General features: G+C 39.4%; 7 protein-coding genes across 18 annotated transcripts; 1 reads left to right on the top strand and 6 right to left on the bottom strand.

Moving 5' to 3' along the window:
- Positions 1–90: 90 nt before the first annotated feature.
- Positions 91–15748, bottom strand: LOC124320242 (mediator of RNA polymerase II transcription subunit 25-like). 5 transcript variants are annotated; one of them, XM_046783022.1, is made up of 12 exons: positions 15736–15748; positions 3999–4446; positions 3681–3937; positions 3343–3619; positions 2669–3268; positions 1843–2323; positions 1606–1768; positions 1360–1536; positions 937–1290; positions 757–791; positions 367–627; positions 91–307 (listed from the first exon to the last, which is right to left on the bottom strand). In XM_046783022.1, exons 2-12 carry the CDS (start codon positions 4300–4302, stop codon positions 178–180), a joined length of 3039 nt encoding a protein of 1012 aa, XP_046638978.1. In that variant the 5' UTR covers positions 4303–4446; positions 15736–15748; the 3' UTR covers positions 91–177. The 5 variants fall into 5 exon arrangements, with proteins under 5 accessions (XP_046638978.1, XP_046638980.1, XP_046638979.1 ...); XM_046783024.1 differs by having other exon boundaries at positions 943–1290; XM_046783023.1 differs by having other exon boundaries at positions 937–1287.
- LOC124320411 (transmembrane protein 33-like) lies at positions 4616–5954 on the bottom strand. Its single transcript, XM_046783292.1, has 5 exons — positions 5651–5954; positions 5402–5583; positions 5267–5334; positions 5070–5203; positions 4616–4992 (listed from the first exon to the last, which is right to left on the bottom strand). Exons 1-5 carry the CDS (start codon positions 5818–5820, stop codon positions 4764–4766), a joined length of 783 nt encoding a protein of 260 aa, XP_046639248.1. The 5' UTR covers positions 5821–5954; the 3' UTR covers positions 4616–4763.
- On the bottom strand, positions 6177–8170 carry LOC124320456 (60 kDa lysophospholipase-like). 2 transcript variants are annotated; one of them, XM_046783341.1, is made up of 4 exons: positions 7397–8170; positions 7177–7331; positions 6881–7111; positions 6177–6803 (listed from the first exon to the last, which is right to left on the bottom strand). In XM_046783341.1, exons 2-4 carry the CDS (start codon positions 7228–7230, stop codon positions 6714–6716), a joined length of 375 nt encoding a protein of 124 aa, XP_046639297.1. In that variant the 5' UTR covers positions 7231–7331; positions 7397–8170; the 3' UTR covers positions 6177–6713. The 2 variants fall into 2 exon arrangements, with proteins under 2 accessions (XP_046639297.1, XP_046639296.1); XM_046783340.1 differs by having other exon boundaries at positions 6881–7046.
- On the bottom strand, positions 8265–18967 carry LOC124320276. Of its 2 annotated transcripts, none has more exons than XM_046783082.1 (3): positions 18962–18967; positions 14805–14807; positions 8265–10168 (listed from the first exon to the last, which is right to left on the bottom strand). In XM_046783082.1, the coding sequence occupies exon 3, from the start codon at positions 10157–10159 to the stop codon at positions 8357–8359; it is 1803 nt and encodes a 600-aa protein (XP_046639038.1). In that variant the 5' UTR covers positions 10160–10168; positions 14805–14807; positions 18962–18967; the 3' UTR covers positions 8265–8356. The 2 variants fall into 2 exon arrangements, with proteins under 2 accessions (XP_046639038.1, XP_046639037.1); XM_046783081.1 differs by lacking the exons at positions 14805–14807; positions 18962–18967 and adding exons at positions 10430–10513; positions 10596–10739 and having other exon boundaries at positions 8265–10317.
- Positions 11243–13581, bottom strand: LOC124320318. 5 transcript variants are annotated; one of them, XM_046783147.1, is made up of 3 exons: positions 13394–13581; positions 12928–13098; positions 11243–12809 (listed from the first exon to the last, which is right to left on the bottom strand). In XM_046783147.1, the coding sequence occupies exons 1-3, from the start codon at positions 13482–13484 to the stop codon at positions 11398–11400; spliced, it is 1674 nt and encodes a 557-aa protein (XP_046639103.1). In that variant the 5' UTR covers positions 13485–13581; the 3' UTR covers positions 11243–11397. The 5 variants fall into 5 exon arrangements, with proteins under 5 accessions (XP_046639103.1, XP_046639102.1, XP_046639104.1 ...); XM_046783146.1 differs by having other exon boundaries at positions 11243–12812; positions 13394–13577; XM_046783148.1 differs by having other exon boundaries at positions 11243–12812; positions 12928–13101; positions 13403–13577.
- LOC124320279 lies at positions 14111–16806 on the bottom strand. The gene is made up of 3 exons (XM_046783085.1): positions 16668–16806; positions 16511–16594; positions 14111–16293 (listed from the first exon to the last, which is right to left on the bottom strand). Exons 1-3 carry the CDS (start codon positions 16756–16758, stop codon positions 14381–14383), a joined length of 2088 nt encoding a protein of 695 aa, XP_046639041.1. The 5' UTR covers positions 16759–16806; the 3' UTR covers positions 14111–14380.
- Positions 17214–21288, top strand: LOC124320275. 2 transcript variants are annotated; one of them, XM_046783078.1, is made up of 5 exons: positions 17214–17306; positions 17584–17722; positions 17814–17874; positions 19028–19059; positions 19283–21288. In XM_046783078.1, exons 1-5 carry the CDS (start codon positions 17274–17276, stop codon positions 21193–21195), a joined length of 2178 nt encoding a protein of 725 aa, XP_046639034.1. In that variant the 5' UTR covers positions 17214–17273; the 3' UTR covers positions 21196–21288. The 2 variants fall into 2 exon arrangements, with proteins under 2 accessions (XP_046639034.1, XP_046639035.1); XM_046783079.1 differs by having other exon boundaries at positions 17248–17306; positions 17614–17722.
- The last annotated feature ends 178 nt before the right edge of the window (positions 21289–21466 follow it).

Here is a 21466-nt window from a genome sequence, read left to right as displayed (position 1 = left end):
ATTAAATTGGATAACTGTTTATTTGAAATATGTCAAAACAATTGCAGTTGAATTTCTAAAAGCCTGAATTTTTTTGACCATAAATATTTGTTAAAATTTTTAATCCATTAACATTTGCATTCATCGTGAAGATATTTTTTACAAAATTTGTATTAGCCATTAGATACATTATTAACATCACAGTAAATCAGCTAAGCTAAGATTATCAAACTGACTTCCACCACTGTTTTGTTGCTGTTGCTGCTGCTGCTGCTGTGGTTGTTGCATGTTTGGCTGTTGCATACGGTTTTGTGTGTTTGGCTGCATCCTAAAATCACAAAATATTAAGGATAATCCAGATTCATTCATTTGAATATGTATAATTACATTTGAGGACGGTACTGCTGTTGTTGCAAAAGATTACGCAATCCTGGATTATTCTGCAACGCAGCGGTTGGCCGAATATTTCTTTGTTGTTGCATTTGCTGCGCCTGTTGTAGTTGTTGTTGCAATTTCTGCTGAACAGGCATTTGTTGTTGAGACTGTAATTGCTGGAGTTGTTGTTGAATCTGTTGTCCTGCCATTTGTTGTTGTTGGCCCATTGGCTGTTGCTGACCCATTGGTTGCTGATTCATTAGTTGCTGCTGTCCCATTTGTTGTTGTCCTATTTGCTGCTGCTGGCCCATTTGCTGTTGTTGTAATTGCAATTGTTGTTGCATTGGCAACTGCTGATTGGGTTGTATCTGCTGCTGTTGCTGCTGCATTAGTTGCTGCTGTTGCATCAACAGCTGTGCACGGCGTTGTTGTTGCTCCTGAAATGAGTAATTTTTTTCCCCTAATTAGCCAAAAATTACTCGTGGAGTAGAGCAGATAAAGCGTATTATTCTAAGCGTAATATTAGTGAAGCCCCAAACCAGCGTACAGGCAACCTTAAACGTAAGGAAATACAGAAAATACCAGTGCCTTGAGATGAATATCCTTCTGTTGGGCCGCTTCTAGTGTCTGCTGCAACTGCTTAATGGTCATCAAGTTTTGTTGTCTCTCAGCTACAAGTTGAGCAGGAGTTGGAGGAGCCGCTCCTCGTACCGGATTAGTCATTGGAGTAGGAGCAGCCATCGCTGGTTGTTGAGGGTTGCCCATCATTTGAGGCTGTTGTTGCATCTGTTGCTGTTGCTGCTGCTGAGGTTGAGGTGCTGCGCTCATTTGACCACCTCCCATCGACAATGGATTAGTCTGCGTCACCAATATGTTTTGCCCGGCCTGCTGAGGAATATTTGGATTTGGACCTGCTTGTCCGGGACCAGGTGGCTGTTAGGTAGTCCATAAATAGAGACAATTTTGCGGATAAACTTGTCATACGATAACCATATCAACTTTTACCTGTACTTGTTTGCTTTTTTGCTGTTGTATAACCTTGCGAATCCGATCGACAAATCCTGCTTGATCGTTTGGTATAAAGCCAATGTACGCTTTCTTGTCTGGACTGTAAAGCAGCATCAACACTTTAATCTCACAAGCATTTGGATTAACCATCCCTGTGAAGTGGACACAACCAGCCTAAACATAACGTAAATAATTATAATCAACGAGTCATACGAGAATTGAGGTAACAGTAAGTAAGCTTACATATCCAGTTGACATCACTTTAGCTAGAGCTTCTAATGCCTCACATTCCTGAGGATGGAACATCACAGAACGCGCATTCCGGAAGTGAGCGCCGCCAAAATTACTTATTAATGTTTTAGGTATTAGCTGCATTAGAAGCTTTTGCGGCCAGTGTTCTGCTTTCCTGTTTAGGTACAAACAAACACATTATTTAAAATAAGAGAAACGGAAAAGTAGGGAAGAAAGAAGTATACTAACACTTCACTCTCGCCATTGGTGACGGTTGCCGAAACCTGACAAGGGACATGGCGAGGAAGTTTTTGCGGATCACGAGTCTTCTCTTGCCACTCCAGGACACCCTGCCAAATAACTTGTCTTTCGCGAGCAGGATTTGCTGGAGCAGCACCAGCCACAGGAGCAGCTTGTTGTTGGATGATTCCAGGTGCAGCTGCTACAGGAACATTGATCTGTTGAGATTGAGGTTGTTGCTGTTGCATTTGCTGAGGAATATTCTGCTGCATCCCTAAGTTGGGGTTGGCTGGATTTATCGAAAAATTTAGATTTTGCGGTTGTGATTGCTGTGGTTGCTGCTGCTGCTGCTGTTGTTGTTGCTGCTGCTGCTGTTGTTGCTGTTGCAGTTGCTGTTGTTCCATCGCTAGTTTCCGAGCAGCTAACTGTTGCTGTTGCTGTTGATTCAGCATTTGTTGGTTCACATTGACCATTTGTCCGGCATTCGGTGCTGTTTTATAAACAAACAAGTGTTATCAAATGTTCCAAGAAGTGCTTATAAAACTAATCTAGATAAATCTTAGCATTATCAGATGTGAAATTTTATTCATAGAAGGACTCGAAGTATCAATTCGTGTTTGCGAATTTCAACCGATTCGACTTCTAGTTTATCCGTTCATAAATTCATCATTTGGCCCGAGATATTCTTTAGTCAATTGTCATTGAAAAATATAAATAACTAAAAAAGAAACCCTGAATAGATTACAGTTTCCCATGTAAACACATCCCTACTTAAAACGACAGCAAAGACTTTGTCTAAGCAATACATAAAATAAATTCATAAAAAATTGTATACCTTGCCCTTGATTCAACTGATTTACTAAATTCTGTGGACCAACAAATGAAGCCCGGACGTTCTGTTGTTGTAATTGTTGCTGTTGGGGATTGATGATCATTTGGCCAGCAGTCTGTGATTGTTGTGGCACTTGAAGTTGGACTTGAGCTTGGGCCTGTTGAATGGGGTTGGCTGACATCGGCATCGTCATCGGCTGTTGATGTTGGAGAACAGAACTCTGGAGTGGATTCTGGTTGCTTGGTAAAACATTTTGATTCAACACTTGAGGGACTTGTTGCTGATTTTGAAGCATAGCTTGTTGTTGCTGCTGCTGCTGTTGTTGTTGCTGCTGCTGCTGTTGTTGCTGCTGCTGAAGAGGATTTTGCATTGCTTGCGGCATTTGAATTTGAGACGGTTGGCGCACTTGATTTGTGGCTTGCATTTGTGCCGGCAAGGTTTGCTGTGTTTGCTGTTGATTTGGCAATTGCTGTCCTTGATTTGGACTTGTCCATCGTGGATTAGGTGCCCGAATGCGAACTCCACCATCTGCAGCCATCATAGGAGGTACCGTATTAACAATCGTGACATTAGGCGCAGACGTAGGTCCAGTGACATTAATTCCTGTAAAGGATAGGTAAAGGTAAAGGATAGGATTTTAATGAAAGGGTTAGGCAACTTTTTAAACGAAGTTCTACCAAACGGGACTGGAGGTCTTTGTTGCGGTTGATTCTGTGGCTGAGGTGGTCGAACCACAACATTCTGTGTTGGTCGAATAGTTTGTTGTTGGCTTGGACTTAGACCCTGTGGACTAGTTGGCACAGTTGGAATAGGAATGTTAGGTATAGGAGGCTGGCTAACAGTTGATTCCTGTAAGCAGAATCCATTCAACATAACCAAATGACGCAAGTCTTTAGCATAATGCTTTGAACTTGCTGCCATAGAGTCTCCACCAGCTTTATCAAACAAATTTATCTGCAGATATTACCATAAATATAAAATTATGTTCAACTTAAAAAAAGATTGCTTATGTTACCCAAGTAGGAATTCTTCTTGGACTGATTATGCTTAGCTGAATATTATTCTCATTCACAAGTACTGCCAATTGTTCCAAGGTTAACCCCCTAAAGCTTGGGAGATCCATGACTGGCAGGTTGTAAGGTGGAGAATTGCATATCAGAATACAAAACTTCTGTGCTTTCAAACCAGGATCTCGTAATAATGTTAGATCTTTGAAGCACTCAAGAGTGGTAGCCAGTCCTTCAGTCAATGAAGCCATATGTTCAGCGTGACCTGATAATGTATAATTGTAAAAACTTTTGATTGCCAAAGAAACCAAACTAAAATATAATACCTCCTGAAAAATCTAGCTTGTCCAAAAGCTGTAGAAATTTGTGGGGATTTCTGAAAGGGCCATAAACATCAACCATATCAGCTGGCAAGCAGTCCGAAGAGTGATAGACAACCAACGAGTACAAGGTAGCAAATGTCTCAGAGCCACAATCCCTGTCCTCTACAATTGGTCCTCCATTAAAATATTCTACTGTTTGACAAATGTAGTTCATTTTAATCTCGTTCATGTAAGCCCCACAAGCCGCAGTCCCCTCAACGAGGAAAACTATATCGTTGCACACGGCCTCTGCAGCGCCTACCACCATTTTTCTTAACCCAAATGGGTTTAAAGGTGACTTCAAAGATTAAATTTGTAAAAAATTTTGGGCTTGAAATTTGTTAGTTTCAATTGATACAATCACTTTGACATTGACATTTTCGTTAAAGCATCGAGATCTCTCGTACTGCGACTCGACTATCAATCTACGTTGTTGCCATATTTCTCTTCAAGACCCTACTACCATTTCAAAATTTTTTTTTTTTTTTTCGTTTTTTTTTTTTTTAGGACAGAAAGCTGTGCTAAGACTCTCAAATATCACAACAACAAAAATGAAATATGTGAATAAATAGACACTAGGATTACACATTTATAAAAAATTTATTTTTCACACTTACTCAAAAGAAAATACATCAAACATCTATGGGACTGAACTAGATAAAACAAAAATGGGGAATTTTGTTTGTGGCGTTAGCGCCCGTGTAGCAATCAACCGAAATTGTTAATGTCTTATTGTTGTTCAGCAGTGATAACGGGAGGAGCAAGTCGAGAGATAAAAGAAACCAATTTAGACACCAGATTGCGGATAACCGCTGGACATGACGGGTTTTGGGCGTAGCTTTCGACAAGGAGACGGAGTTCGCCGAATGTATTCCTTGTATAGGGATTACGTCTCGATGAATAACGCAGAGTAAGGAATCTGTAGTAGACGAACAGCGTCATGAGCGTAGCCCGACCACTGCAATTCCCGGATAAGACAATTTTGGTCATTAGATGCAGTTTTTGCCTATGTACAATATATGAGCTATTACTTACCCGAACAAAGAAAGGATCAACAAAGGGAAAAGAAATATTTCAGAAAGAGCAATGGTCTTCAACAGCTTCACACTTTGCACCTCCACTATTCCAATAGCCATCCTCACCACACCTAAGGCAGTTGGACCCAAGATCTATGCAACAAAAATGAAGAGATTAATCATCACCTACAACTGATCACTATTCCATTTTCTTACCTCAATCAATCCCAAAGAATAGCTGGAGATATGGAGCAATGCAAAGAGAAATACTGGAAGTAATACCCCTGTAAGTGACAACCAATATTTAAGTAACTTTAAAATGGCAAAACATATTTTGATGAATCTGTTTACATGTAACTGGGGGAGAATAGAAAAATATCATGGAGTAGAGCAAGTAATGAGCACTATCCTCCAAAAACACCTTGCCCAGAAACTCTCTACTCAGCTGAACTTGGGGAAGTCTTTGATGGAGACGGAGGGCACTTGTTGCGGAATTAGCCAGCAAAGCTTTGTAGTACATGTTGTAGCCAGACCTAAAAGAAAGTTGGCCATTGATACGTGAGGAATGAAAGCATTGGTAATATTTGTAAACAAAGTTACCCGAAAATTGGAATCAAATAGTTGAAGGTGAATACAATCGTAGCAAACCGGGTGCACCACAAGGCGAAATCGATTTTATTGCGACCAATGTGTGCTGTAAGCACTCCAAATCCAGTTGCCGGTTGGGACTGTGGCGTTTCCTCCTCATTTCTATTCTCGTTTTCACTCATTTTTCAAATCTTGAAATGCCCAATTCGATGTACTTGTATTACAAAAGGTGTGCGTATACGAGCAATCAAATCACCGAGACCGCAATGAACGATCGTGAGCTGTCATGAAAATTAATTCTAGTGATTTCCGTCCGTCTGTTATCTGTAAGACGTTGCCAGCTCGTTTATTAGTTTATGAAAGTTGCGGCATGTGCGGCATGTGCTGTGCATCAATTATCAAGTCAACTCGGAAGAAATTGCGCCTGAAGAATTCTAAATTTTATTTTGCTTTTTAAAACGGTGTTGTTGCCAAAATCTCAAACCATTCGGAAATAGACAATACAAGTTAGTTACACAGTAATTTGTTTAGCCTCATTATTAACCCTGGTATTAAATATACATCCATCCATGTAAATTATTTTATAATGGCGTCGACTAGCACTAAAACGCGAACCCGAACATTCAAACACCAAATAGGCAATTTTCGAAGAGCAGTAAAAACTAAAAAGCCCAACCTAGATAACTGCAAAGTTTATTGGAAGCATAACGGTATGGCAGTTGTGTACTACACACTGTAGGTATTTTAAAAAGACAATTTCTCTTGGCGATTCGTCAGCATTTCAAGAATATTTTCATGTTTAAATTTTCGAGCGACGTCTGCTGCCGTGAGTCTAAACTCTAAAGTCGTCTTTCTTATCGATCAATAACAATCAATATTCTTCAGCAGAAACGTTACACACGAGTCCTAAATAAAATAAATTTCTATTAAACAATTTGAACCACTGGATGGGCAAAATAAAGCATGTACCTGCTTGTGGTGAACGGCTAAATGAAAGGCGGTTCGATTGCTGACATCCGGCTGATTCAGATCAGCTCCAGCTTTCATCAACGAGGTGAGCCTTTTGACGTTTCCTTTAACGGCGGAACTGCACAGCTTTTCGCCAATCGTGTGAGGTCCATTCGTCAAGTGAGCACTGAGCACCGTACTGAACCAAAACGGATATCTAAATAGTTAAATTAAGCAAAAAAAATAAGTAAAAAATAATCCAACAGTAAAATTCAAACAATAATCAACACGTACAACTTCCTGGTGATCACCCGATACGTCCGACATTAATGGCGTGTTTTCTATTCGATCCCTCGAATGGACGGAATCGGATGCTCCTCTGCCCAGCAGGAACTCTACAACCGGCCAAGCGGACAATCGGCCTTCACCAGCCGCCACATGAAGTGGAGTTCTACCATCACTGTCAGAAGCAGACAAATTAGCACCGTACTTTTCCAACGATTCGAGTTTCGATAAATCTTCCGTCTAATGGCAAAAACAGAATCAAATGACAAAGCTGTAAAATGCAAAGAATAATAGTTTAAAATCACCTTGACAGCGGAACAAATGAGTGAAGGAAAGAGAACATCTTTGAGTTGGTCCATTCCTTCACTTGAAGACAAGTGCAAGGATCGCGGTTAGCAAGGATTTTGGGTAGCTCTCCGCAGTTCATCGATGAGATCTAGACGATTAGAAGGGACGTTGCCTAGAACGACAAAAAGGGAGATAAAATAAGCATAGTGAAAAAAGCTATTAGACGGTCAAACTTACCCGATCCGTATGTCTGCATGACAATGCCCTCGATTGGCGGATGAAGAAGGACGCCAACAGTTTGAATGGTGATACTGGGAAAGAGTCTAAGCAAGCAAACATTTCGATTCAAAACGGAATGGACGAGAAACCGATCGATCGTCACCGGTCTAAAAACAGATCTGTATTCTACTAGAAAATTGAACGCTTTTTGCTTTTTTCAAAAACGGAGTAGTTTTAGCAGTTCACATATGGGCATCGACTCACTGCTGAAACACAAATGCAGTGAAAGCGGTAGAGCGCAGTCTTCCAGAAAAATGTGACGAGGAAACTGGTGAAATAAGAAGTTAACGAAAAAGAACCAGGGATAAATTGAAGCCCAACACTGGCACTCAAAACGACAAATAAATAGTTTGAAATGTTGGAAAATTTGTGTCTTGAGACTATCACTGTCAATCTTTAAAATACGTGCCATAAAATAAAACTGTAGTTACATTGGGCGTGTACGTAAAATTCACTTAGTATCACTCTTGTACAAAACGAAAGCAAACGACACTGGCTTAGATATCGATAAACATTTTTAAAAATCGACCTCCCCTGAATCCAGATCGATCAAAACCGCGCTCGACAAGACGACAACTCGACATCGGGATTATTTTAGTACAGTATCGATACTTCGTCTCAACAAGTTAAACAAGGAGCACAGACCAAAAAAATTTTAAAATCTGCACGAAACCAGCAGATAATTACTTTAAGATCGCAATCGATAATACAATAATACCCTTCAGGGTCGATCCTCTTGGAAGCCAAGAGGGAATCGGAGGGAATCAGCGCGTGCGTGCGGGTGTGTGAAAAAATACACGCAATCAATCAAAGATGCAACGCAAAATTGTAGATGGGTTACTACTACACAGCACAGTTTATTATCTTTTCTAGTTTGCTCTGGTATACATGAAAAAAAAAATTCGCAGGGTATCGGTTTCATTGGCTTACAGGATCACCTCTGCTGGTAATGCTAAATTCACGATCCACCGATGCTGCGCAGTCCACCATCCATTGATATTCGTCCATGATTTGATTGCGGCGCTCCAGAAGCTTATTTTTTACAATTTTTTCTCCATCCTTGATGTACTGAATGATGCCATCGTAAGCAGTCTGGGCGCTTTCCTTCAGTAATCTCTGCTCTTCAAGAACCTTAGATAGCCCGGCATTATTGTCGTTGATGCTCATCATGCTGTCCAGATTGGCAACACGATCCATTATAAATTGTTGCGATACATTGACATACATTTCAGATACTCCGTGCATGAGGAACGTGGCCTGATTAGATTTTTCAATAGCTTCCAGTAAATTTCCAAACATTGTATCGTCATCCAAATTTGACACATCTTTACTCACTACTCTGACCACCTCAACGAGAGCTACGATATCTTCGGTGGCTTTGCTTATAAAGCGCGACATTTTCTCATAAAATTCGATTAACTTCAGCCAGTCTCGCTGCAATAGTCCCAACACTTCCAGTCCGTCATTTAGCGCTTCAATCGCTTCTTTGTGGCTGATTTTGGCGAGGTCCAGCTGTTTGATTCTTCCGATGATCTCCTCGTTTTTCTTCCTCTGTAATTCCATTTGCTTGTTGTTGACATTCAGAATTTGGGTGGTGGTATTGATCATGCTCTGCAACATTTGAAATTGATGCTTGAAAGAAAACTCCCACATATGCACCAAACTTTCGCCGCGGAAATTTTTTGAATTGACCACACTTTTCTCTTGTACTTTAGCAGAGACTCGAACGTGGTGGATTAGGCGGATCAAATCGTCCATCTCCTCAGCTCCCGGGCGCGTGCTATTCTTCTGCAATAATTCAAACTTGGCGCTTTGCAACATATTGACCAATTTTCCCCCTTTGGCCATCAGTTCCACGACCGAATCACATCGAACCATGGTAGTAAAAATATGTTGCAATTTACTTACATCATCCCGACCGTTAAAGGGTCGATTTGCTCTCGAGTTCTGCCACAACTCGTATTTCAGTCTGTACTGACCGACGGTAACCAGAACATCTGATAGATGCTGGGTGTTTTGATCTGCGCATCTGTCGCTCTTTACTTGCCGATCATAGAATGTGTAATGCCAATTATTTTTACCGTAAAATGCGTTTTTGTGGAGCTGGTGACGCCCTTCGGTTTGCGTGAGCCGATCCTTGTTCAGATTGACGACGAAATTTTCGCTGCCGTAAATGGTCCGGACGAAAATATTTTTCTGGCGAGCTCCGAAACTGTTCAGCATATTACTCAGCATCTTGTCTTTGTCGTCCAGCATTTTGGTTTCGCTCTGTAAAATGTTTCGGGAAAATTGCGACAGGTTCGCTTCATCTTGGACTTGTTGTAACTCGTCCGTTTTGTAGTTTCTCGTTTCAGAGATTGCATCAACGGTTTCTCGAATCAATTCGATTACTCTGCCGAATTCATTCGCCACTTCTAGCGATAACTGTTTGCTCTGGTCCGCCGTCTCCCGTATTCGTCGCAATGACAGTGGTAATAAGTTAACGATGTAAATCTCATTTCGTGTCATCAGGTATCTGGTGGCATCCTTGATGTGAGTGGGAGTATTGGAGCTGTACATGCTGATCCTTTCCATATTGACGTGAGCTTTGCGGAAGGCTAGGTAGCCATCGTGGCTGATTTGAAGTAAAGTCGTTCGGAAACTCTTCGGGTATTTGATGTGCTTGAAACCGCCAGTGGGCACGTTGGTATCGATGGGGAAATCCAATCTCTGGGTGGACATGATGATTAACTGTCCCAAGGTACTAATGGCCACCGGAGCCGGAGCCAGAAGTTCCCCCCAGTTGTGATAACTCTCCATCAATCTTCTAATATCAGTGTTTAGGGAAGTTTCGTCAAATGAGAATTTTTCGGCATTTTTAAACTTCTCCTCACATGTTACTGCAAGTAAAATAGAACAAGGGGAGGAAATCAAATATTAACTACGCTATTAGCGCTCCCAAACTATAACTGTTTCTTTTTTATGTCATTAAATTTAGGTTCTGTGACTTACGTTCATTAGACGGAGGCGATGGAGTAGTAGTGATATTGACTAAAAATCGCCTCTTGGCTTGTTCTCGCTCCCTTTTCAATTCCACTAAAGAGGACAAAATTAAATTTGCATCCGTATTATAGGGAAATTAAAAACAAAACAAACAAAAAAAACATGGTGTTCTTACGAAATGACGGCGCCGGGGATGCGAATGAGAAGCTTAAGACCGTCGAGGCCAAAACGAGGAACCAAATGTTGCGCCGAAATGCTGCAGCCATGTTAACTGATGTTACGCTCGTTTGTCATGGAATTTTATACGTTCAAGGCGTTTTAGAAAATGTAAAAGAGAAATACAACCGATCGATTGAAACTGCTGATTGCTGTGTTGTTCGCAGTAGAGGAAGGCGACAGGGATCAAGATGCAGCAGCATGTGATAACCTCTGACACTCACCTCTTAATCCAAAGTAGAACATAAAAAAAACCACCAGATATATGCGACATAAGTCACAGAATGTAGTCTATACATAATGGCTAATGGCATATGGATAATATTGAATCCTTTACATGGAAAAACCCATGTATTTCAATATCTCATCTTCCGCAGACATGTCGCCTATTTTTCGTTTCAACCTGATATGCTACGCGAGTTATACATGCAACGGCGAATAGTATACAAGCTGTATATATTTAAAGTATATAATATTATTTGAATGTGAAATGTCTGTAAAACTGTCTAGCCACTATTGCCGTTTCAAAAGGGATATAGAAATTGCTTGAGAAATGAAACCATATATTCGAGCTCGATGTTATTGAGCTAAGCCATTATTTATATGTATCTGTAAAAGTATTGTATTCTGTTTCCAACTCATCTTTTACAGCATTCAAGAAATCAATTAAATTGTGTGATAAATTTGCAGCACAGCATACGATATATTTGCGCAATGCGCATATGCCGATGTACAGAAATGACGAACCAAAATGGGTCATTTTAATAATCATTGCGGAGACGCTGTTTAGATTGCTTGGTTCTTTGCGCGATTTGGGAGTCAACTTCATGAAGTTGTGAATTACTTTGAATGAAATTCTGTATCTCGCCAGATGCCGCGTCACATTTTCTTAGAAGATCGCGTTCAATTTCCTCTGGGTGGCCTGTCTTGACCAACGTTTCTTCCGCTTCTGCAACGATCTCCATAATGTGTCGCTTGTAACCCTCCAGGTACGACTGGACGATTGTCGTAAGCAGAGATAGATTTTCCAGTGTGGCCTGCACCTGCAGTGAAAGTTCATCTGAAAGACTGTCGTTCCAGCTGCTGGGATCTTCGATGATTTCCATGACTGTAGCATAGCTCTTCGTGGCACCTTCTTTTATGACTTCACACATAGTGACAAACGTGAGCCAACTCATTTTCAACAAAGTGAAATTTCCCACTAATCCATTAAGTATTGGGCTACTTTCTTCGAGCAACTGAATATCGTCATCAAGCTGGCGCTGCTTAAAAAATAATTGCTTCATTTTGATTAACAGTTCGTGGTCGATCTCTCTTTTCTCTCGCGCAATACTTTCTTTCTCGTCTAGCTCTTTCATTGTGGATTGGAATTCTTTTTCCGGTGCTTCTTTGGCGTTTTTGGCCTCGCTTATTTTTGAAGGATTCGGTCGATAAGGGCATTTGTATTCCAACTGCTTTTCACTATCTTCCCATGACCAATAACATCGAGACATGTCGTTCAAATCCACTTTTAACTGTTCAAAATCTGTATTGGCTAAATCTAGTTGGACTTTGTGCAATTGTAGTTGATCTTTCAACTTTTCTACGTCTTTTCTAATAATCAAAAGTTCACTCTCGGTTTCGTTTTTCTCCTTTTGTGTCGACTGCAATTCAATAAGTACGGCCCCTTTTTGCTGTTCTTTTTCTGTCTTGGAAAAATCGACAATTTCGTTAACTTCCCTTACTAGTTGAACTAATTCCAAAAATTGTTTAACTGTCTGACTGGAGAGATCGAATGTCTTATCGGTGGTGTCTTTCAAGCTCTTTAAAGGTAGCGCCAAGTATTTTGCGAAGCGGGTGGAATTTCTAAATCTTTTCAAATAACTGAAAGCTTCTCTAGCTTTTCCGGGTGCAGTGAGAAGAGATAACTCGATCATTTCGGAATTTTTGCTGGCTAAGAAGAAAGCGTTGCTTAGCTTATGACTTATCTGTACGAGAGTAGTGCGGAAACTTTGGGTGTACTGGATAGAAGTTGACTGCTGATTTCTTTTGGAACTGCTGCTGCCACGAAAAGCGGTATCGATGTTCTTCGTCGATAAAGCCATCAGTTGTGCAAGCAGAGATACAGTTCGTGGTGCAGGGACAAGCAAGTTTTCCGTACGCCAGGTTACACCTGTTTTTTCCACGAGAGAGGCTTCTGAATCGCCAAAAATGTGTTAGATGTAAATAGTATATACAATATGATGGGCTTAAAATCATAAGCTCCTACAAGCACAATATTTATCAATTATAGATGAATATAAGTAAATTACCTGAATCAGATAATGTAACTGAAGGTGCTTTAGTCGTATTATCGATTGATGTCGAAATTGTACTTTCGCTAGCGTTTGCTGAAATTGAAATTTCGGATAATGATGCTGATGCAGTTGAGCTTTCTGCGTCCGCAGCAGCAACAATCCTGGTGGACTCTTTTTTTTCGGCTGCTGGTAATATCACAAACGAAACATTTAATAAAGTCTTACATACAGTAGTTTTTCTGTTAACATATTTGCAAATTATTGTATGTTAAATAGGCCTATAAATTTCCACTCAATAAATTAAAAGTGTTTCGGGTTCTTTAAAAAAGGAGACGTATAGATTAATCACAGTCAAGTTTTAAAATTCGCCACTGGAATAAAAGCGTTTAGAAATATTCATTGTTATTATTCGCGTTTGGCTTTTTTTGATTGATGTTTTTCAAAATTTTGCAGCTTCTTATTAAGTCGAAGAAATGAAAACAAAAAATACCCGAAGATGAGCTGATGGCAAGTGTTATAATAAAGAATAAAATGCCAACAACATGGAATCCTCTTCGGTTAAGACAAGCCATAGTGAACCCTGATGGGCGATATAGCCTAGCTCACACTATCAAATGTCGATGTTGGTGCGTCTTTTAAAGGACTAGAACGCCACTGCCCGCCCATTTTAGCTTCGAGCTATAGCAAAATTGTAATATTTTGTCACGTCATTTAACTATGTGTAAACGTATCCTCTAACTTTCTTCTTTAATTAAAAACATAACACGAAACTGATATTGTATAGACTGTCCATAGGCGGGTCCGAAAAGTATATCAATAGCTGGGTTTTTACACGTTTAGAGTGTTTACTGTTTAGCTTGCAATATGAAGCACCGTCGAATTTAATTTTGTGTATAGTTTAAGTAGCTATAGGGAATTTCATGCAAGCTAAACTGTGCATATTTTTGTTTTCTTTACAAATGAATGAAATATAAAACATATTAATAACCGATAAAATAAAATTGGCTATTTTTTAAATTATTTGATGAAATTAAACTTATACAACAAGTTAATTCCTGATCAATTCATCAATCCTTTATTTTTATCGTTGCGTGGACAGAACTCAGACTGTTGCTCCGATGAAGGGCAAAAGCGTCATACACGATAAATTGATCAAACAAATAAAAAGATAAAAAATGCATGTTCATGCAATAAATTGTAAGACTTTATCGCTTTATATCTGAAACGGGTATCGCAGTCTACATATGAATTTTTGAAAAAAGCAATTTTTTTTTATTTGCCATCAAAGTTTGTTTATTTTTTCCCCATTAAACATAAGTCTACAAAAATGACAATTTTATTATCCACGCAAATAATATTTGAAAGTATTTTAATTGTGACAATAAATGTTGCAGTTGTATGCGAACCTCTAAAATATGTTCGTTTCTACACTTTTCGGTTATTACAGACGATACAAATCATATATTCACTACTCAACCTCGGAGCTCCTACAATCCAATGTCCATTGGTACTCGTCCATGATCTGGTTGTGTCGACCAACAAGCTCTTCTTTAAATGATTTTTCGTCAGCTGTAATGTATTTTAGAATATTTTCGGTGTCATTCTTCGTAGTCGCTATCAAATCTTGTTGATATTGTGTCAAGTTATGAATTTCGAGGGGGTCGACCATTTTATCTAAACTTGCCATTCGTGTCATGATGTATGCGTCTGATACATTGACGTACATGTCAGATATTTGATGAACAAGGAATGAAGCTTCATTCGCCTTTTCCATCTTTTCCAAGAAAAAATCAAACATGTCCTCATCATTAATTATGCTCGTTTTTATTGGCACGCTTAGGTACTGGATAAGACCCATGCTTTCTAATGCAGCAGCATCCATGAAAGTGGACATTCTGGAGTAGAAATCCATCAATTTACTCCAAACGCCTTTCAAATGAACCAATTCTACCAATCCTTCTTGAAGGGCTCGTATCGTTTCAGTCAAATTAGTTTTGGTGATGTCTAGTGACTTGAGTTTATCCAGAACTTGTTCTGTCTTTCGACGTCTTAGTTCCAATTGTTGATTGTTGATCTTCACAATTTCTTCGGTGGTATTAATCATGCTGTTCAACATTCCCAGCTGTCGAAGGTGGTTTTTTCTCCAGACTTCTATTAAAGTTAAGTTTGTATACCCATCTGTTGTCGATTTGCGTTCTTCTTTTGTCTTGAGATTTGTTTCAGAGCGTATTTTATTCATTATAAGGATAAGTTCGTTCATCTCTTTCTCTGCTGGGCGTGCACTGTTCTTCTTTAACGTGTTAAACTTTACGTTTTGAAGTCGTTTGATTAAAGCAGCGAATTTAGTCACGATAACGTGAACGGTGCTGCAATCTTTCAAATCTTTTAGTCCCGTCTCCAGTTTGACCAAGTCTTCTCTGCCGTCGAATTTTTCTTTGCTCGACGATTTTTGCCACAATTCGTAACGCAATCTATACTGACCCATGTTGATAATGAGTTCCAAAAGATGTTGATCATTTTGTTCTAGACATAGGTCGGCTTCTACCCGTTCGTCGGTGTAATTGTGAATCCAATTATTTTTACCGTAAAATACTTGGTTGTGCTTTTCGTCACGTCCTCCGGTTTGCGACAGCCATTCTTTGCTCAGGTTGATGACAAAATCTTCGTTGCCGTAAATGGTTCGGACCAAGATGTTTTTCTGACGATAGTCGAAATTGAGTAGCATTCTGCTTAGCGTTTCCTTCTTTTCTTGCAAGAGTTTCGTTTCGTTCTGGGAAAAGTCGTGGGATATTTTAGAAACGTCTATGTCGAACACAACTTCACTCAACTTGATCTCCTTGCCACCCTTAGTGTATGTCACGGCTTGAATAGTTTCTTGAATCAACTTCACAACGAGTTCAAATTCCTTCTCCACTTGTTGTGAAAGCTCCTTACTCTGATCGGCTGCTTTTTTGATGTACCCCAACGAAATCGGCAGTAAGTTGACGATGAAAATTTCTTTTTTCGACATCAGGTAGCGGGTGATGTCCTTGATGTGGCTGGGCACGTTTGAATTGTACATTCGGATCCTGTCCATGTTGGTGTGAGCTTTGAGGAAGGCCAGGTAACCACTATGGCTGATTTGAAGCAAAGTAGTCCGGAAACTCTTGGGGTACTTGATGTGCTTGAAACCGTCAGTTGGCAAACTCTCGTCGATGGGAAAATCCAATTTCTGATTAGACATGATGATCAGCTTTCCTAAGGTAGTGATGGCCACCGGAGCCTGAGCCAGAAGTTCCCCCCAGTTGTGATAACTCTCCATCAATCTTTTAATATCAGTGTTTAGGGAAGTTTCGTCGAAAGATGATTTACCGCCATTTCTGTACTTTTCTTCACAAGATGCTTGAGGAAAAAAAAAAAAATTATTCTTTTATTTTCCCCCTTAGACGAAAGACGAAAATTTTTTTTCCAATCGCTAAATTTCTCTAAATACTAACCACAAAACTTAGTGATACATTAACTGATTAACATATGCAAAGAAGGTTGTAATTTCCGCGCCCTCAAATCTCCTCTTCATCCTTAAATAGAAAAGGCCTATAATATAATATGAAAGACTTACTTGCATTTGTATGAGGAGCTGGAGTAGTGGTGGTAGTTGAAAGTATTTTATTCTTTTGTTTCTGTCGGAATTTATTTAATTCCTCTGAAAAAAAAATTTAAAAAAAAAAAAATTTGATTCCGCTAATTAGTTCTTATCTGTCTGTATAATTTCTTACTAAATGATGGGGCTGCCAAAGTGAGGCTAATGGCGGCCGCTAAAATTAGCAGCAATTGGACCCCACCGTTACGTCGATTTGGTGCAACCATTTTGACGACTCATAACACTTGAAAAAAGTCATGGCGTACGTATTTAAGGCAACTCAAGTCCATCACAGCTAACTTGACGGCACGCCTACTTCAAAGCATAGCTGGAGGAAATTCAACTTGTCGAGCACTCCAGCATATCCTATTTCTGTAAAAATTTTAAACAACCCCCCAAAAAATAGAAAATAAACTAAGATAACTTGTGTCACTTTGACCCAATAAGAACCACTGATTTGGTTAGTCATCCAACTGGAATTAATATACAACAGAGTTTATCAACATGGAGTGCTGACGGATTGCTCGATCATGTATTAATGTCTGCAAAAAATCCCATCGGAAAAACCCAAGCAATGCTTATCTTTAGAAGCAAGGATCGATTTTCAATATATTTTTATTGTAATGTATCAAAACCCAAAAAATCTTGGTTCTTTAAAAAAAAACACATTTCGATTTTACTTGTCTCAAAAGGAACAAGTTTTTTCATGGCAGAACCATTACGCAGCAGTAGCCTTGGTTAAATGGGAACGGACAACGGACGCAGACTGTTTCTGGTTTGTTTTTTTATTTTTCATTTCATTTTAAGAGCACTTGGACCTCTCTTGACTTTCGTATCATTTTAAGTAAATAACAGCACTTGTATACAATAGCTCTTACCCTTTGGCATTGCCATATCTATATAATACTTTTAAAAATTCCGAACGGAATCCAGTCAGTTTTCCTGTCAAAACGCTGAATTTGCTCTTCTGTCTTATTTTGTGCTACAACGTCTCATACCTATTTTTGAGCTCGTGCAAGCTAAAACGTTCTATTTTCTTGATTGCGTTAAAGAATACTGCAGGAAATTTTGTTCACTCACAGCTTTTAATGGCAGCGCAATATCCAACGGGCAGAACGGGTGTTTGCAGTTTGTTTATTCTTTGGCTTATTTGTTGTTGCTGTTGCTGGACAACAGCGTTGCCGTCATTTGGTAAGAATTGTCATTCAAATTACATTGTTTTTTTATTTGCCGACGCGACGCGAGTTAACTGTACATGATGTGTTGTATTCGGTTTTTCCAGGTGAACTAATAAGAATAAAGCAGACAGCACTAGCCTTGAATTTAACTTCAAATTTAGAAAAATCTTAGTGATGTTTCGTTAGTGCTTTTTCTAAACGTTAGCGTTATCCGTTAAGTTAACGATGTCTCATTTTTTCACGTTCGTTAACGCCGTTAATTAACGCCGTTAAAAATGTCTCCGTTAACGAAAATTCGACGTTATTTTTACCGTTATTTAATAAAAAAAATTGCACTATAAAATCACTGAAATCAGTCACGGTCTTGATTACTTATATTGAAATTGCTGCTGGCGTTGAACAATGTCACAATGAAGCAATTAACAACTAAAAAAAAACAGAAACTTTTGATTAAAAAGACGCACAGACAAAAGAAAAAAAAACAAGTTCCAACTAAAAAAGTAAAGGCCTCAATAAATCCTTATTGCAAGTGAGGAAGACTTTTGCGGCTAAAACTTCTTCCGCCGTCCTATTTTTGTGTCCTAGACAGTGCCATCCGGCAATGGAAAATTCGCGTTCAGATGATGCCGAAGAAACTGGTATAACCAGTAAATTATAGGCCATTTTGGATAATTAGGGGAAACGACCAGACAAATCCTTCCAGTAAGAGATCACATCTTGAACTGGTGGATCCTTAGAAGGATCAAATTCATGACTTGCAAAGTGGAAGTAGTCTAAAAGTTCAGTTTCAATGCAGTCGAGGGAAGTGGCTAGAAGGTAGGAGCAGTCGAAATCAGGATCTCTTTAATCTGTCATGAAATTAAATCTTCTTTTGAGATCTTCTAACATCGCAGATGCCACGCTTATTCACCGTCAACAAGAGCATCAGAGTCTGAATCTGACATTAAAGATTTACACTCTGATTCTAGTTGTTTCCCTACTCTACTTATACAGTTTCGTTTGCCACGTTTTGAAAGCAAAAAAAAACCTCAGAGAAGCTAAGAAGACTACTGCTCACTGTCACTGGCTATTTAAATTCGTTTTCATAGTCAACCTACTACAGTAAAATGTTGGAAGCGCGCAAAAAATACAAATTTCATTTTGAAAAATCCAAAAATTTCATATTTGGCAGCGCTGTTAAAAACAAAAATAACGTTTGAAAATAACGTCTGAAAAATGCCAAACGTTAGCGTTATCCGTTAAGTTAACGAACCCCCAAAAAGGTCCGTTAACGGACTTTTCACGTTATCCGTTATCGTTAACGAAACATCACTAAAAAATCTCCAGCAGCGGTGACATCGTCAACGAAACGTAAGTTTCATAGAATATAGGTAAACCAATCATCCATGTCCATCATCATGTGGATGAATGATTTGGAAACATTTCGGTTATTAGCTTGGTCATTAAACATTTTGTGGAAATGGGATGTAGAGAAATGCACTGTAAGTCTGTAACTATATTGGTTGCATGAATGTGATTCGTCTGGAAAATTTAAAAACGAAATTTTTTTGTCTTTTCCTTTTTTTTATTGAAGTTTCGTGTGAAGAACGATATAGTTTTGCAGAGAAATCCGCTTTTGACGAGACATATCTTTACGACGAAATAAGAACACTAATGAAAACGTACTACAATTGGGGTGAACTTTTAGCTCCCGCTCCCATCGCCATTAGTGTTTTAGGGCAGCTAATCCTCATGTCTAATCACAGATTAGATTTTCCCATCGATAAGAATATGCCAACTGGAGGTTTCAAGCACATCAAGTACCCCAAGAGTTTTCGAACCACTTTGCTTCAAATCAGCCACGATGGCTACCTTGCTTTCCTCAAAGCTCATAATAACATGGGTAAGATCCGAACGTACAATGCAAACGTGCCCAGCCACATCAAGGACGCCACCCGCTACCTGATGTCCAAACAAGAGCTTTACATCCTCAACTTACTGCCGATTTCGTTGGGGCGCATCAAAGAAGCAGCTGAGCAGAGTCAGCAGCTTTCAGTAGAAGTGGTTACCGAATTCACCACCGTAATGAATTTGATAGAGGAGACTATCGATGCAGTGGCCGATACCAAAGATCATAAGGAGATCAAGTTGCAAAAGATCGAAACGGATTTGAAAATGACCGAGATAGTCAAACAATATTCAGATGACGAAGCGGATTTGCTGAAACAAAAAGAAAATCAATTTGCAAAAATGTTGGGCAACTTCGAAAGACGACAGCGAGATATTTACGTCGAAACGTCTAACGGAGACGAATGTTTTAATCTCAATTTGAGTCGGGAGCGACAAAGGGGCCAAGGCCATGAAAAACACCCGGACGTATTTTTTCGTGCCGGCAACTGGAAGTACACTTTTCAAGAGCACAGCATCAACAGAGACCCTTGCTATGAAGAGAGCAGCCATCATCTTCTCGACTTGCTCATTCAAATGGCACAGTTTAGAGACTTGTGCGCGACTTGGCAAGGATCTTCTGACTACCAGCAATTCAACTTTATCGCAATTATTGAAGCACTAAGCAAGACATACAACAGCTTCCAGCCTTGTACGAGTGTAAAAGTCATTCTCACCAAATTAGCGGAATTAATCAACAAATTGAAAGGATTCAAGTTTGATGCCAATAAGCGGAAACTGGAAATGATGTGTCGGGGGACAGAAGAAATGGACGATTTGGCTTTTCTCGTGAACCACCTGCGTGCGGAAAAAAACAAGGAAGTTGTCGTGGAAAAATCGACCATGATGGAAAACGTTAAGTTGGCTGACACTTGGACGAAGGTGTACGAGAGCCAATTTGAAATGCTGGAGGAAATGATCCAAACAACCCAACGTATGTTGAAGCTCAATGAACAAAGAATGGAAATTCAACGACAAAAAACGATGCAAATATTAAGCTCTATTAAGAGTTTGAATCTAAGCAGAGTCACATACGAAGAGGCCATCAAAGCTCTAAAAGAAGCTCTAAAGGAGCTGAGACAATTGAAAGGAGATTGGGATAAACTTATCAAATTCTTTTCCAATGTCGCCAATTTCATAGACGAAGCCGCTAAAGAGAGTTTCGTTTTAATCGATGCTATTCATTCCTTAAGTGAGGATATTTCTGGCTTAGATGTTACCGTCTTAGTTGAGGAACTGCTGGGTCACATTGGAAAAGCCAACGAAGCGGCCTTCCTCGTCCACGAGATCGCCAACATGTACGTGACCGTATCAGAAAAATACATCTTAGATAGCATTTCTACTTTGGACACCATGATAAGCATTGACGTCAAAAAGGTTGGACTAGTTGGAATCAAGAGGCAGCAAATCAAACTGTCGGAAGATGGTCGAAAAGCTTATGAAGGGATCCTGCAAATGATTAAGGACGACGAGGATTCGATTGAAAAGAAAATACTAAAGCGGCATCATGAAATCGAGAGAGAATATGGATGGATAGCTAACTGCAAATCTCCCGAATAAGACAACCAAATTTAAGAAAGCGTTTTACGTTATTGATTTTAATTCGGGACATAAATTGTATGAATATGCCGCTTACAATACAAGAAATTTGAAATCATAAAACTAAGCGTATTTTGTCTATCAATAAAAGTTCAAGTGAAATCGGCACAATTTTAGTACAGATTTTCCATGTGTTGTAAATGCTGCTGACGCCAGCCAACGGAAAACCCAAAAGTGTAAAAGATCCGTTGATTATCAACAAAGAGATATGGAATGGCGCATTGCCTGAAAG

This window comes from Daphnia pulicaria, chromosome 1 (genome assembly GCF_021234035.1).
Source record: "Daphnia pulicaria isolate SC F1-1A chromosome 1, SC_F0-13Bv2, whole genome shotgun sequence".
Classification (NCBI taxonomy): Eukaryota; Metazoa; Arthropoda; class Branchiopoda; order Diplostraca; family Daphniidae; genus Daphnia; species Daphnia pulicaria.
This window is presented reverse-complemented; position numbering and strand designations above follow the sequence as displayed.

Coding starts and splice junctions, on each gene's coding strand:
- LOC124320242 (XM_046783022.1), bottom strand. CDS start 4,302: ATGGTGGTAGGCGCTGCAGAGGCCGTGTGCAACGATATAGTTTTCCTC. Junction 3,938..3,998: donor CAAGCTAGATTTTTCAGGAG/GTATTATATTTT, acceptor ATACATTATCAG/GTCACGCTGAACATATGGCT. Junction 3,269..3,342: donor AAGACCTCCAGTCCCGTTTG/GTAGAACTTCGT, acceptor TATCCTTTACAG/GAATTAATGTCACTGGACCT.
- LOC124320411 (XM_046783292.1), bottom strand. CDS start 5,820: ATGAGTGAAAACGAGAATAGAAATGAGGAGGAAACGCCACAGTCCCAA. Junction 5,584..5,650: donor TATTTGATTCCAATTTTCGG/GTAACTTTGTTT, acceptor ACTTTCTTTTAG/GTCTGGCTACAACATGTACT. Junction 5,204..5,266: donor ATTCTTTGGGATTGATTGAG/GTAAGAAAATGG, acceptor TTTGTTGCATAG/ATCTTGGGTCCAACTGCCTT.
- LOC124320456 (XM_046783340.1), bottom strand. CDS start 7,298: ATGAACTGCGGAGAGCTACCCAAAATCCTTGCTAACCGCGATCCTTGC. Junction 7,047..7,176: donor TCATTTGTTCCGCTGTCAAG/GTGATTTTAAAC, acceptor TGCTTCTGACAG/TGATGGTAGAACTCCACTTC. Junction 6,804..6,880: donor CGGGTGATCACCAGGAAGTT/GTACGTGTTGAT, acceptor TTAACTATTTAG/ATATCCGTTTTGGTTCAGTA.
- LOC124320276 (XM_046783081.1), bottom strand. CDS start 10,686: ATGGCTGCAGCATTTCGGCGCAACATTTGGTTCCTCGTTTTGGCCTCG. Junction 10,514..10,595: donor ATCCCCGGCGCCGTCATTTC/GTAAGAACACCA, acceptor TGTCCTCTTTAG/TGGAATTGAAAAGGGAGCGA. Junction 10,318..10,429: donor ATCGCCTCCGTCTAATGAAC/GTAAGTCACAGA, acceptor TTTTACTTGCAG/TAACATGTGAGGAGAAGTTT.
- LOC124320318 (XM_046783146.1), bottom strand. CDS start 13,484: ATGGCTTGTCTTAACCGAAGAGGATTCCATGTTGTTGGCATTTTATTC. Junction 13,099..13,393: donor CTCATCTTCGGGTATTTTTT/GTTTTCATTTCT, acceptor TGATATTACCAG/CAGCCGAAAAAAAAGAGTCC. Junction 12,813..12,927: donor AGTTACATTATCTGATTCAG/GTAATTTACTTA, acceptor TTGGCGATTCAG/AAGCCTCTCTCGTGGAAAAA.
- LOC124320279 (XM_046783085.1), bottom strand. CDS start 16,758: ATGGTTGCACCAAATCGACGTAACGGTGGGGTCCAATTGCTGCTAATT. Junction 16,595..16,667: donor TTTGGCAGCCCCATCATTTA/GTAAGAAATTAT, acceptor TTTTTTTTTCAG/AGGAATTAAATAAATTCCGA. Junction 16,294..16,510: donor AGCTCCTCATACAAATGCAA/GTAAGTCTTTCA, acceptor TTTTTCCTCAAG/CATCTTGTGAAGAAAAGTAC.
- LOC124320275 (XM_046783078.1), top strand. CDS start 17,274: ATGGGAACGGACAACGGACGCAGACTGTTTCTG. Junction 17,723..17,813: donor AACAGCGTTGCCGTCATTTG/GTAAGAATTGTC, acceptor CGGTTTTTCCAG/GTGAACTAATAAGAATAAAG. Junction 17,875..19,027: donor TTAACTTCAAATTTAGAAAA/ATCTTAGTGATG, acceptor CATCACTAAAAA/ATCTCCAGCAGCGGTGACAT.